This window comes from Takifugu rubripes, chromosome 12 (assembly GCF_901000725.2).
Source record: "Takifugu rubripes chromosome 12, fTakRub1.2, whole genome shotgun sequence".
NCBI classification, from domain to species: domain Eukaryota; kingdom Metazoa; phylum Chordata; class Actinopteri; order Tetraodontiformes; family Tetraodontidae; genus Takifugu; species Takifugu rubripes.
In genome coordinates, this window is record NC_042296.1 from 6,625,574 (window position 1) to 6,638,732 (window position 13,159).

A 13,159-nucleotide genomic window follows, 5' to 3' on the forward strand; every position below is an offset into this window, starting at 1 on the left:
TGTTGCTCTCTCCGGCGGCCGGTTGTTATTGATGATGTCATTGATTGGTCCTGCTCCATGTAGCCTATGTTGCTGTATAGCTCCTTACGTTCATCCTGGCTCCGGCCGCCGTGCGTGATTCTCTGAGCCTCTTTCAGAGTGAACGACGCTACCTTGGACTGAAGGACACCGAACCCGCCGCAGCAGCGCCGCAGCTGCCCCGCAGGCTGATGGACGTTTACCTTGACGCACAGCAGATTGTGCCACTCAAAATGGGAGGCCAGGCTGACCTTGGCTAATCAGCGGCGTATTTTTTTATGACAGCAGCTATATTGAGAGTAAACAAAATAACGGCGCTTAGTTACTGATAACCTCAATAATCCAGTACAAAAGAGAGAGCGAAACTCTGTCAGGCCCGGAAAGAATCGATGACGAATGACAGTCAAAATCATTATGCAGCCACATTGTTGGAGGACCCTGCTGGGGGGACCACACCGCAGTATTAAACACAGTTATAATTTCTCTTAAAATGATTTTTTTTTCCCATTAGGAGACAAAGTGGAGACATAATTCATCACCAGGAACACCTGAGGCCCTTTCTGTCACGTCAAATTTTCAACAACAGCCCAAATTACCTACCGTTTGGCAAAATTGAGGCCTAAATATTCCGGCCTCGACTTTAAATGCAATTTTGACATTTAAATGAAAGTGAATGGTCCACAGGGGCTATATTTTCAAGCTCTCTCCCCAGCGATTTCAGAACTGCAGAAGCCTTCTGGATAGAAGGCGAAACGTCTTTAAGAGAAGAAACCCAGTCCAGTTGACAGAGAAAACTACCTTGGATACAATGACCTGGATGACTGAGAATTTACACAGACATTTAAATGAAAGCTTACAAAGTTTTTTTTAAACTTCTATTATTTGAGTGAAACATTACTCCAGCTGTGGAAACAGAGCAGAGATGGAACAGGAATAGAAACAAGGTTGAATCCCTGATAACGCAGCGTAGCATGACTCTTTAGCAATTAGCTAAGGGTAAACATATCTAGCGGAACTAGTGAGGTAAATAAAAACTTTTCAAGGTGTGTAGGATTTGGGGACATCTACTGGTGATGGTGCACACTCAGATCAGTTTATTTTAAAAAATATTGTAAAGCACACACAATTATGCCAATGTAATTACACAATAACATTCCTGTTGCTAAACAATCACGTCTTATTTCCTGTTTTGATTTTCCTCGAGGCCTTTCGTCCCCCCGCCGAGAGGACACACCGGCGCGCGCGCGGTCGCAGCTGATTGAGGCCCCGCCTTCTTTGTGAATTGACGTAGACGTCTGTCCAATCAGGTTCCAGGAGAGCACCTTTCCGAGGGCTCTCGCCCAATCGCGCTGCGGAGGGGGCGTGGCCCATGCAAATGTGTTGGCAGGGGAGACGCAGCGGTTCATTCATCTTCTCCCCGAGCGACGGAGGGGTGAGTTAACGCGAAGGTTACTTCACATAGAGGACCAGCGCCGGACCCGAGCACCGCCGACACCAGAGGAGACCTTTTCAAGGGCGCTTTTTTTCTTCTTTTCAACGGTAAGTGGACCTCTTTCTGTTCATATTTTATTCTTTTTTTTTAAACCTCTCACAGTTAATGTTTAAAAGTGAAGCCAGCTCGTGCGCAATGGCTCACTGGTGCAGCTGCTGTGCGCCCGGTCCAGAGTCAAAGATGTCGGGCCGGAACCAGTCACCATTCGGTGGGTCACATTTATTCTGCAGCACAAATGAGTCAGACTTTCAGGCGGGGGGGGCTGAAACAGGGACCACACAGGTGCTCATACCTGCGTCGTGCTGCCTTGCAGCCTCTTTCTGGATGCTCTGCGTGAAATCGAGCTTTTTGCACGCCTGTGAAATGTCCTTCATGGTTCCACCACCGGAACCAGACTGAGCTCCAACATGTCACTTTCCCCCTTTTGAACCGGTCTGGCTTCAGATTTTGCCTTCTTTGTTGCATAACTGAGAATAAAACTGTGAAACTGCTCCAGGAAAGTTTTAATATCAAAACTCAAAGGATACATTTCTTTGCTCTGATAAAATATTCTGCAGTGATTTGGAAAACTGAGTTGTGGAAAAGCTGCAGGTTTTAATGACGCCTGGAGTTGTGTCACATGAGCTGAGGCTCGTCTCTGTCGTCTTTACATAATTCCATTGATTATTCTCCTTTACGGCAGCAGGTTCGGCTCACACACCAGCAGGTCCCAGTGCATCATGGGAGAAATCTGTGGTCCTCGCGCATGCAGACATTGTGGTTGTTTCCAGCTATAGTTCAAACTCTTCAGTGCTTCTATAGTCCACTTTACACTTTCATAAGCAGTACTTATGACTCATCCAGCCACGAGTGGTGCTTGACATCCCATAAGAGGCTGCAAATACCATCATCTCCAGCTAGTTCATCTGGAGAAAACACAGTTTATAATATGTATACATTCGCTAATATTGTGGCGTGTTTAGACCGCAGGAACTGTTCCAAGACTGCAGGAAATGTTTGGGAACTTTCACTAAGTCCTCTCAGATATTCCACTTTATGTCTTGTTTGTGTCGGGGTTATTTCCTCTGTCATCCCTATGGATTTTGACATTTCTCAGTATGATATGGATTTTTTTTCCCCTCAGAGGATTGGGATCGATTCTCCGGATATCTCCAACTTCTGAGATCATTTTCTGCACATTTCGACTGCTTGTTAGCGCAGCTGCCACCTTGTAGGCTTCATTTTGTAATTAACGTTGAATTTGCATGACGATGCAGTTCAATAGTGCCTAATGTGCAACAATCCACCAGCAGCAATCTTCAGCAACAATCCACCACTCGGATAATTTCCAGTCTGAACAACCTCAGACGGTGGATTTTAGCAACATTTGCGGGCAGCAATGCTAAAGATTAGCCTCCGTCAGTAACAGGTTACCTTTAAAAAAGCTAAACAGAGGATGAAAGGTGCTTCATTCTGCACCCACAGGTGCGTTTTGTCTCTGGTTAGTGTTGGTGTGTTGGGGAATGTAGAGTAGAGGAGTTTGGCATCAGTCATGCTGACTAATGACCAGCAGACGGTGCTGAGGGTTCTCCTGCGGCTCGGGCAGGCGACCTGCGGCGAGGAGCCGATCTCAGACTGGAGACGAAAAGTATCGATCCGGTAGTCGTCAGGTGATGCAGAGGCTCGCTTTAAGAGCCATTTATAAAGGTTAGATAAGGCTCCGGCGCTGCAGGGGCATAAAAATTCAGAGGGTGGTAGCTTGTCAGGATAATCGGAGGACTATTGTTCTGCTGATCAGCATTGCATATTTGATACTGTTTTCACAGATTCATGCCTGTACATGTGAAGAAGTTCTGATCCCCAGGTACAGCAGAGCATGATGGGAGATGTCACCCGCTCAGAGCCTTTCACCGTCGGCACGTGCTGTACAAAATGTACAGAGTGTAGCTCAGACATCTGCAGTATCAGTGTTGAGGCTCCTCGAAATGGTAGTTTTCAATGCAGGAGAAGGTTCAAGTTGTTCTGTTCCTGCACGGCAAAAGCTGTGTGTGTGTGTGTGTGTGTGTGTGTGTGTGTGTGTGTGTGTGTGTGTGTGCGTGCGTGTGTGCGTGTGTGCGTGCGTGCGTGCGTGCTTATGACACCTGGGTATATTTGTCTTGCAGGCTGTTTTTGTCAAGAAAACACCTGAGCCTTACAACCTCCCGCCACAGCTTCTGTAATAGAATAAAGTGTATTGTTCTGGGGATGTGCGTAGAAGCGCGTTCATGCACGTGCACGCCGGCAACTTGGGTGAAAGGTGCCGCCGCGGTGCTGTTAGCCGGAGCTGTGCTGGTTCGGCAGGACACATTGAGAGCAACGCTGCCAAACAGGGCGGAGTAATTAAAACGGGGGTGAATACACGGCGTTAAGGAGGCGTGCGCGCTGAAGGCTGGCCGAGGGGCTGACTCATGAGGGCACGCGGCCCTTTTGTGCCCCGCGTCCCTCCCCGGGCTCGACGCGCTGCCTCGTCTTAAATTAGAGTTCCATCCATCCGCAGAGAGGAGGGCTGCGTTTCTATAGCGATGCATCCTTCCTTCCAGTCACCAGAGAGAATATATGCAGATGCGAGACGGGAAACAACGCCGCAGCACCGACAACGGCGCCGCAGGTGCACACGCACGGATGCGCGGATGCTCTGACCATTTAAACCTGGACATTTTTTGTTTTCCCTTTGTTTTTACTTCAAACTTGCATCCTCTGAAACACACCACTGGGCCGCTGTAGTCCAATGCTGAGGCGAACTGAGCAGCACGAGTAGTGAAAGAACGACAAAGGCAGATATTGATTTTCAGTCCCCCCCCCCCCCCCACACGAGGCCTATACGTCAGTGAATCGGTTCCATCCATTTGGCGCCGCAGTTTTGTCAGACAGCTCTGGGAAAACTGTCATCAGGACCACGCGCTGGTCCCGTTCTGTTGATGTCTGGGGGCGTGGCTTATCCATTCACGCATCATTCACTCTGGTGGCTGCTGGTGTCGTACTGGTCTCCCATTGATCGACCCCGCCGGGCCGCTGCAGCAGGCCCCTTTTTCCATTCGCACGGAGGCTACTTGCACAGACACAGGAAGGAACCAAGCTCGTTCAATCCAAAGTTTGATGCAGTTCATGAACAGAAGCACCAGGAATGTCCCCGCAGGTGTGACGCAAGAGTGGAGCCATGCCTCTGTGGGCGTGGAAGGTGATATTTAACTCTGGGTGGTAGATGAGTGGTAGATACAGAGGTCACTTGTTTGATGCCAGGGGACTCCATCCTTCCTGTTGGAGTGTCCTGGAGCAAGACAACGAACCCCTTTTTGAAGCTGCGCCTTGACCCTGGGGTCAAGTGTTTTCACTGGTCACTTCTTTCGTTCTCTGATCTATATTAGAAATTTCTTTTTTCAAGTGAAAATGGGACAACTTTAGCCACATTTAACAAGTGGGCTGTGATTGGGAGTTTCCTGCTGTAGTAATCCGCCTGCCTCAGGCCGTCGGGCGCTAACGGGCCCGATGATCTGGCAGCATCTCGGTGTAATTACCGGGAAATGAGCCCTAAAGACTTCAAAACGCCGTGACACCACATCACAGGGAAGGGTTTTGGAAAAGTCTGAGGTGCCACCACAGCTGCCGGAGCACGAAACCGCTGATCGCTAATTAGCAGTTGGGGCTGATTCGTAAGTGTCATTCGATGCTCGTTTTCAACATGTAGATGTTGACACTGTCATCAAGACGTGAGCTTTATTAACGCTGACGCTGGCGCACAAGGGCGTTTAATTAGCTTATTCAATCAGTTTCATAGCCACTGAGGGCCTGCGAAGACACACACACACACACACACACACACACACGTATCGACTAGCCTGTGTTTAGTACCAGTCTGACAGATGCAGCGAGCTTTAAAGCCCTTCAGACTCGATAAGATACATGTCTTGTTATTGAACGCCTGCCGGGACCATTTTCCACGTGCGCTGTTTGTCTTCGTCTCTCTCGGTCCATCTGTTGTCTGTCTGTGTTCTCCTTCTCAGATCTGTGGGTCTAGACTGAGACGTTGCCCCCTGTTTTCTCAGGAAAGCCTCAGCAGCTCCGAGAACAAGATGAGTCAACTCATTACGATGTCGGCATTCACAGAAATCCTTGTAAATTCACCGACTCAGCGGCCCTGGACCAGGTCCACACTGCTCTCGGACCTGCTGTACACCTGTACGGGGGGGCTGTCCCCACATGAGACCAAATCAGGTCCCAACAGACGGAGATTTAAAGAGATTTATTTACTTAACCGCGCGCATCATGGAATGAAGGCTGAGGGGAAGAGAACTCAACGCTGAGGTTGTTGCTCCTGTCAAAGGCCAGTTTGGGGGTCAGACTCTGGGTTTCTGTAAAGTTCCCAGAGACTTTAACAGACACTGTGTAAATAAAGCTGAATTGAAAGTTGATTCACGTGAAACGCGAGGAACAAACAGGGAGGACAAGAGAAGCAGGCAGACTTTTGCAGGGTTTAGTCAGATTTCCAGATTGAATGTGTTTCCTTGGCTGGATAAACTCGCGCCGGCCTCCATTATCTGCTACATTTGCCTCCCTCACTAAAACCTCATCTGCCACAGTCAGGGGGCAGGAACGTCCCGTCTGAGCGCACAGGAGAGCCTAAATAAACCCTCGGCGTTTGGTTTTTGTTATTCGGCTGACACGGTTTGTGGGTTGCGGAGCTGTTGGAGCCATTTTCAGATGGTTAAACTTTCACTCTAAATGCTGAGAGGGTGGAAGCGTTCAGCCAGAGGATGTGACGGATGCCTTCTAGATAAATGAGTTACCTGGAACTGCAGTTTACACTCAGACGGAAGACTTTTATTGTGTTTTCTAATACTAACGACTAAAATGGAGGCGACTGTAATAGTTGATCCTTTTTGAAACTTGTTGAGATGCTTCAAGCTACAGCAGAACAGATTTGTCTGCTGATTCATTCCCAGACCCTTGGTAATCACCCCAAACTGCCCCCTGCCTCTGGGAGAGGAGGCCCCATGCTCTGGGTCTCCGCAGTGTTTGAGTCACTGGCTGGCGTGATGGCATCTCAGCCGCCCTGGCGCTCTCGCCGCCACTCCGAAGGGAGATTCGTGGCCACTTGACTCGGCCGAGTTGGGTGTTTTCTGTGAGTCAGAGCTGGTGTCAGGAGCCGCTGCGATGACCCTCTCCCCTCTGACTGCCCGCTGAGGTAATCAGCCAATTTATGACCAAAATAGGAGCGGCGTCATCTGGCGATACAGTGAGGTCATTACTGACTGTCTGTCATGTAAAGCACCGCGACAATCTATGTTTTCAGAAGTTAAACACAATAAATAATGGACTGGACATCCTGCTGCTTATTCATCATTAATGTGTATCGAACCCTGACGCTCCTGCTAAACCACGCCGCTGTCACGGAGTCGCATCTGTAGGTTTGTTTTGTTTGGTGACCTCGCTGGAAATTGGACTGAGCTTAATGAGTGGCGGCGCTCTTGAACGCAACTCTAGTGCCAGCCTTTGATGTAACGTCCATTTTTAGGTCTAAAATATAGCTGAATCGATATAAAGTCAGTTTTTTTATTGCGGTAAGCACCTCAGATCACATTTTTTTATTAATTTATGTCTTCTAGCCGTTAAATCTGCCCCCAGAATGTTTGCGTAATGACAGCAGAGATTTCGGGTCTGCGGGTAATTACGTCTGCCCTCAGACACCTCAGCTATTGCAGCCATGTTATTGCCGGCGCTCTCGCTCGCCCTGCACCTGTGTGCTCATTCGCCGTCCCTCTTTCTGTCTGTTGCCCCGTCTGCCCCCTCTAGGGAGGCGAAGCATCATGGGGAAACACAACAGCAAGCTGGCTCCAGAAGTCCTGGACGACCTCACGAAGAGCACCGAATTCAACGAGGCGGAGCTCAAACAGTGGTACAAAGGCTTCCTGAAAGACTGCCCCTCCGGCATCCTCAACCTGGAGGAGTTTCAGCAGCTTTACGTCAAGGTGAGGTCGCAGAGCTCCGTGAATTTAGCCAGTTTTCCCTCCGCCGTTCCCTAGAGTGAGTACCAGGCAAGATAATCAAAGCTGGTTAAATAATAACCTGTATTACCTGATTATGACGTCTGCACGAGTCCCATCATGTAGGTAAAAGCTGAGATGTTTAGGAGCAATCCTCTGACCCTGTGTCTTCCCCCGCCCAGTTTTTCCCGTACGGCGACGCCACCAAGTTTGCACAGCACGCGTTTCGAACGTTCGACAAGAACGGCGACGGGACCATCGACTTCCGGGAGTTCATCTGCGCGCTCTCCATCACCTCCAGGGGGAGCTTCGAGCAGAAGCTCAACTGGGCCTTCAACATGTATGACCTGGACGGGGACGGGAAGATCACCCGCATGGAGATGCTGGAGATCATCGAGGTGCGTTTCCCGGGTAACAGGAGGAAACCTTGAGCGGGACCCAGAGGAGACACACATTTAAGGACAAGCTGCAGAGTTGAGCCCATAAAGACGGCTGACTTTTAGACCTTAACTTTTGAAGTATTTCTGATTGTTTTGCCTTTTAAAGGTCGTTTCCTGTTTTGACTTCTGCTCTAAGGTCATCGGGGACGCTTGTCATGGGTCAGGCACCGTCCCTTTGCACTTTATCATGAGATGTTACTGAAGAACAACCCGAACTCTCTCTCCGCAGGCGATCTACAAGATGGTGGGCACTGTGATCATGATGCGCATGAACGAGGACGGGCTGACCCCGCAGCAGCGCGTCGACAAGATCTTCTCCAAGATGGACAAGGACCACAACGACGAGATCAGCCTGGAAGAGTTCAAAGAGGCCGCCAAGTCTGATCCTTCCATCGTCCTACTGCTGCAGTGTGACATGCAGAAGTAGAGAGGGGGATGGGGGGGCTGCGGGTGGGGAGGAGGGGGGGTGCAGTTTGGAGAGGAGAGGAGGTTTGGAGATTTTCTCCCTCTGTTTGAGGCAACGATGAATGGAAGTGAGTCCTATTTGGAGCTCTGCGGGCCCTCGGAGCGCTGCCATTCTTTTCTTCCAGCACGTCTCCGACGCGCCGGCCGGAGTCGCGCAAATCCAATTTGCTCAGTGAAAATTCCTGCAGCCGTATGTTCAGATTTAAAGAGGAGCCACGCTGCAGTGCCAGTCACGCCACGCTGCTGGGCAGCTTCGATAGCTCAGGCTAGCTGAAGCGCTTAGATCCGGTCCGCCATGATACACTTACATATTTGGCAGGAAAATTGAACAGTTAATGCTGAAGACCGTTGTTTTCACCAATATGTAGATTCAAAATGGAGCTGATTAGCATAGCATAAGTGCTAATATCAGCTAGTCAGGCTCTTATACAGAAACAACTTAACAATCACATTTCAACAAAAGTTAGCCGGAGTCATAATTCAGGACAGTCCGGGCATTTGTTGTGTATTAAAGGCTAATTTGTAGAAACAATCCCCTTCGTGATTAACCAACCAAAAGAACGCTGGTTTGGGCAGTTGCTGTTGGCTAGTATTCTGTTGCATGTACTAGCGCTCTATTCAATACTTCCTGTGTTTAATATTAATTAATATGAAGTAAAAGAATGGCAGAATGGCAGCTAACCAACAGTTGTCCAGAACAAGAAGCCAGACGTTTTGCTAAAATGGGGGGAGCAGCATCGTGTGCGGGTTTATGCTATTATGACGTCTCCGTTCACGTTGAAGCGAACGTTAATCCGCCTCGTTAACCCAGATCTGACCGTCCGAAGAGTCGAGATGTGGTTAGTTTAGGAAGAAGCGCAGCGATTTCATGTTGATGTGAACGGAGGAAATCACCACTTCTGCTTTTGTGCTCGGCAGCATCTGCATCAACCCTCCTTGCAGCACCGACGGGGAAGTTAAAAAGCTAACAGTCGTTATAAGGAGGTCTTTTAGTGTCTTCGGGTTTAACGTGAGAATAAAACATCCCGCTTATCCGAGACCGAGAATTAGAGTGCGTGTGGGAACAATAGTGTCAGTAATGAGAGGCCATATGACAGAAGTGGTATTTCTCACAAAGGCCAAACTTGCCTCCGCGGTTCATTGTTGCGCTCACATTAAAAGCTAAACTAGCCACCCCCCCCCCCACCCCCCCTTTTTGTCTTCTTCCTTTCTAAATGTCAGCGAGGAAGCACTTTGATAGTCAGGAACTCAGATCTAAAAAATCGATTCGATAAAGAGCAAAAGGTTGGAGAGGAAGCTGGGAGAGCCTGAAGTCACCTCAAACATCTGGGAGTCGCCATTAACAGCTAATTCTATGTGTTGTTTTATTTTTAATGCTGTGGAGCTATAGCTTATATAGCTAATATTCACAGTTAATGTGTAGTCAGATTCAGATACAAAGCAGTTTCTTTGCTCTTTGTCACTCAACCAATGAGCACGCTCTCCCCTACACCCCCCCGCCACCCCCCCGAGAAGCAGCCCCCCTTTTGTGCGATACTGTAACGATACAAATACATGTACATTATGATACCACTATAATCGTATGTATGAATATTAACAAATGTAATATGTAAATGTACCATTAGCTTAGATATGATTTCATATGATGACACAGCTATGGCGTGCGTGTGTGTGTGTGCGTGCGTGTGTGTGTGAGGGAGTGGGTGAGAGAGACGATGTATTTCGGGACAATTTTGGGAGTCTTCACCTGTTTTGTATCTGTATTATTTGTGTAACACAAAAAACTGACGCCTCAGGCTAGTTTATCTTTGTAAAAAAAAAAAAGTCTTCACACTGAAGCTGAGTATTATTGCGCAACACATTAGCTGGAACAATAACGTGTCCTCAGTAGGGACATGTCCTTCCGTTTGTCGTCGTTTGTCGTACTGTTGCAGTTTCCCACTTAATCACGTAAGAATAGGAAACAAAAACGATTGGCAGTCCCGTGTCGCAGCGCCACCTGGTGGGTGTAACGTTTTCCTTTAGATTCTGGTCTATTGATGAGCGTAAAGGAGGCGGAGCCTGTGGGGGAGTAAAACAAAGGACAGGGATCGCCTCGCGTAGGAACAATCTTTGGGGAATTTCGTTATTAACTGGCCCACCTCACCTCTGACCGCTCATGTTTGATGATGGCGAAGGAGGAGCGGCGCTCCTGGATCTGGCTGGTGCTGCGTGACTGGGACTCACGGTAGCGACGTAGCTCACCAGTGACAACGCTGGCGAGACGTTACAGAACTAGGAGAAACGTCCTGATGGACTGCCGACTCCTGATGATGTCATCAGAGCCGAACGGCCTCAAATTTAGTGCCGTCACTCGCGCACAAGAGTCAAGCGACGCCTTTTCGGAGCATCACAACTGGCGAGGGAGTGATTTCCTTGTTAGTCGTCCCATTTTTATGGTCCGGGCTTTGATTTTCTGGAACTGGCCTGCCGTGACTCACCGTGTTGTTGTGGAGGGCCCGGTTAATCACCCCGTTTTATGTGGGGCGCGACGCGGCGCAACAGCTGATTGGAACAGATTGGCTCACAAAGTGGCTCCGCACCGCGTTGATCTTTGCACTCGGGCTGCTTATTAGATTCCGTCCATCCTAATTAGCGCTGGTTCACAGCCATTTTGACTCCCCGCCCCCGCACAGCCAAAAAGCCTCCTTGTAGGATCCGAAAACCCTTTTCCAGCATTTGCAGGGGCAGATCCGCTGAAATGCGACATAAATAACCTTTTTATTATTGTTATTATTATTATTAAACTCACTTGTGCTGGATTGTGCAGTTCTGTCTGTCGACATTTCTCTCTGATGTTCATGTGAATGTTTGTCCCGTCTGCTGTTCTCTTTTTTGGTAACCTTGGAGAAAAGCCGTGTATTTATTTTTTGTTACCTAGAATAAAACTGGTAGGTGGTGAGGTGGTCCTCCTTCCTCCATCAGCATCATCATCACACGCGTGTAAACAAACCAGCGGGATGAGTCACCGTCTAGCGGTGATGTCACAATGGTGCAGTGACGTCACCCGCCATGCTGTTGTCACGGTAACCGCTCTGAGGCCTCGCAGCGCGGAACGCGGCACATAAACACACACCCACGCACCAGTGTTACTACGTGCGTGGAAGGTTTACACACAGTTGTAACTCAGGGTGAGACGAGTGCGGAACTCTGGAATCTGCTGGCTCATTTACTCCTGGACGGCGATGGAGAGAACAGTCGGACACATTTATGGATGGAAGATTTAGCTTTGACCTCAAGACACAGTCTGCACATGCGTCCTTCCAGTTCAGTATCGAGCACAATTTTCCACTTTCAGCTCCTTCGTTCCTCTAAAAAGAGCTGTCTCATCTCTGGTTTTCCACATTTCCCTCCCCCCTCCCCCACCCATCCATCCATCACAAATCAATATAAATCTATTCTGAGCGTGGCAGGATCAGGCCTCGGCTTAGTAGAGAACCAAACATCACAAACGCGCAGGCATGCGCGCGCACACGCGCGCGGTCTGGAGGATCAGTGAGTCGCTGAAGTGAAAAGGTCAGGCCGAACAGGCGCAGTTTTCAGAATGGCCACAGGGGGGAGCTGCGAGGACAGTCAACCAAGACTGAGCTGAACTGTGGAGCCGTTCTGGCTCGGTCCAGTTACACTCGCCAACGGAATGCGGCATTTTGAAAAACTGCAGACTAATTAGTGGGAAAAAATAAATCTGCAAGTGCATGGAGCTCACTCAGTCTCATTGAACATATAACGGGATGATGAAAAGACACCATGGATAAATGATGAAGACGTCCTTCTTCAGATGTCAAAAAGAGCCGTAAAAGTAATAAAAATCACAAATTACAGGATACTTAAGAAATAAATTATTCATTAAAGGTGTCCTTTGAGGGTCCAGTGTATGAGATTTAGCAGCCGCTACTGGTGACAACACATATTGCAAGAAAGACTCCTGGAGGGGGACCAGGGACAATACACTGTCTGAAAAATCTTACTGTATACAAAAAGACAGCAAATAATTTCAAATCATTCAAAAAATGTAAGCTGGATGTTTAAAAAATCAATTCTATAGCTTGAATTTGTACATACGTATATATATTTAAATGATTTGAAAGTGATTCCAAATCTGTTTTCCCTTCTTTGGTGTGGTTTTACCTCCGCTACCTCCTGCCCTTTCCCTGAAGCTGGAGCTTTACCTCTTGCAGCAGCTGGTTCCACTTTCAGAACGATTGGTCATTTAAATTTCACATCAATCCGTTGAAAACGTCGCTGATCAATCGAAGTAGCCGTGACCTTGACCTCCTTTAATCAGAGTCGGACTTTAACATGGACCCAGAGAGTTGCTCTGGTTCTGTTCCGTAGTCACCACGCCAGTGGGGACACTATTGGCCCTGCACTTAACGTCATGCTCGACATTGAGTTTAAATGAAGGTTAAATCCATTAAGTGCTAGCTTCAGGCTAATTTAACGATCCGCCCTCCCCCAGCTGCTACGTCACCCTCACTTTAAACTTCTGGGTTTAAAAAGGAGCTTCTAAGGACGAATGTTGAGTAATAAGTTTCAATCTTTCACCACTGTTGCTCGTTTGTGTTTGCTGTCCTCTTTCTCCTCCTAAGGCCCATGAGCCTCGAGGGCAGACATGGGCCAGGGGGGGGGGGGGGGGGGGGGGGGGGCGGAGCCACGCTGAATAAGGAAGCAGCCTCGTGATTGGTCAGGGAGCTGTGAGGGAGATT

At 48.6% G+C, this 13,159-nt stretch overlaps 1 protein-coding gene across 1 annotated transcript; it reads left to right on the plus strand.

The window, feature by feature from the left end:
• Nucleotides 1-1,403: 1,403 nt before the first annotated feature.
• On the plus strand, nt 1,404-8,385 carry hpcal4 (hippocalcin like 4). The gene is made up of 4 exons (XM_003969080.2): nt 1,404-1,557; nt 7,319-7,494; nt 7,692-7,907; nt 8,179-8,385. The coding sequence occupies exons 2-4, from the start codon at nt 7,333-7,335 to the stop codon at nt 8,374-8,376; spliced, it is 576 nt and encodes a 191-aa protein (XP_003969129.1). The 5' UTR covers nt 1,404-1,557; nt 7,319-7,332; the 3' UTR covers nt 8,377-8,385.
• The last annotated feature ends 4,774 nt before the right edge of the window (nt 8,386-13,159 follow it).

Bases quoted from the DNA above. Each gene is read 5' to 3' on its own strand.
- hpcal4 (XM_003969080.2), top strand. From the start codon at position 7,333: ATGGGGAAACACAACAGCAAGCTGGCTCCAGAAGTCCTGGACGACCTC. The intron at 7,495-7,691 runs GTGAGGTCGCAG...TCCCCCGCCCAG, and splicing joins TTCAGCAGCTTTACGTCAAG to TTTTTCCCGTACGGCGACGC. The intron at 7,908-8,178 runs GTGCGTTTCCCG...CTCTCTCCGCAG, and splicing joins AGATGCTGGAGATCATCGAG to GCGATCTACAAGATGGTGGG.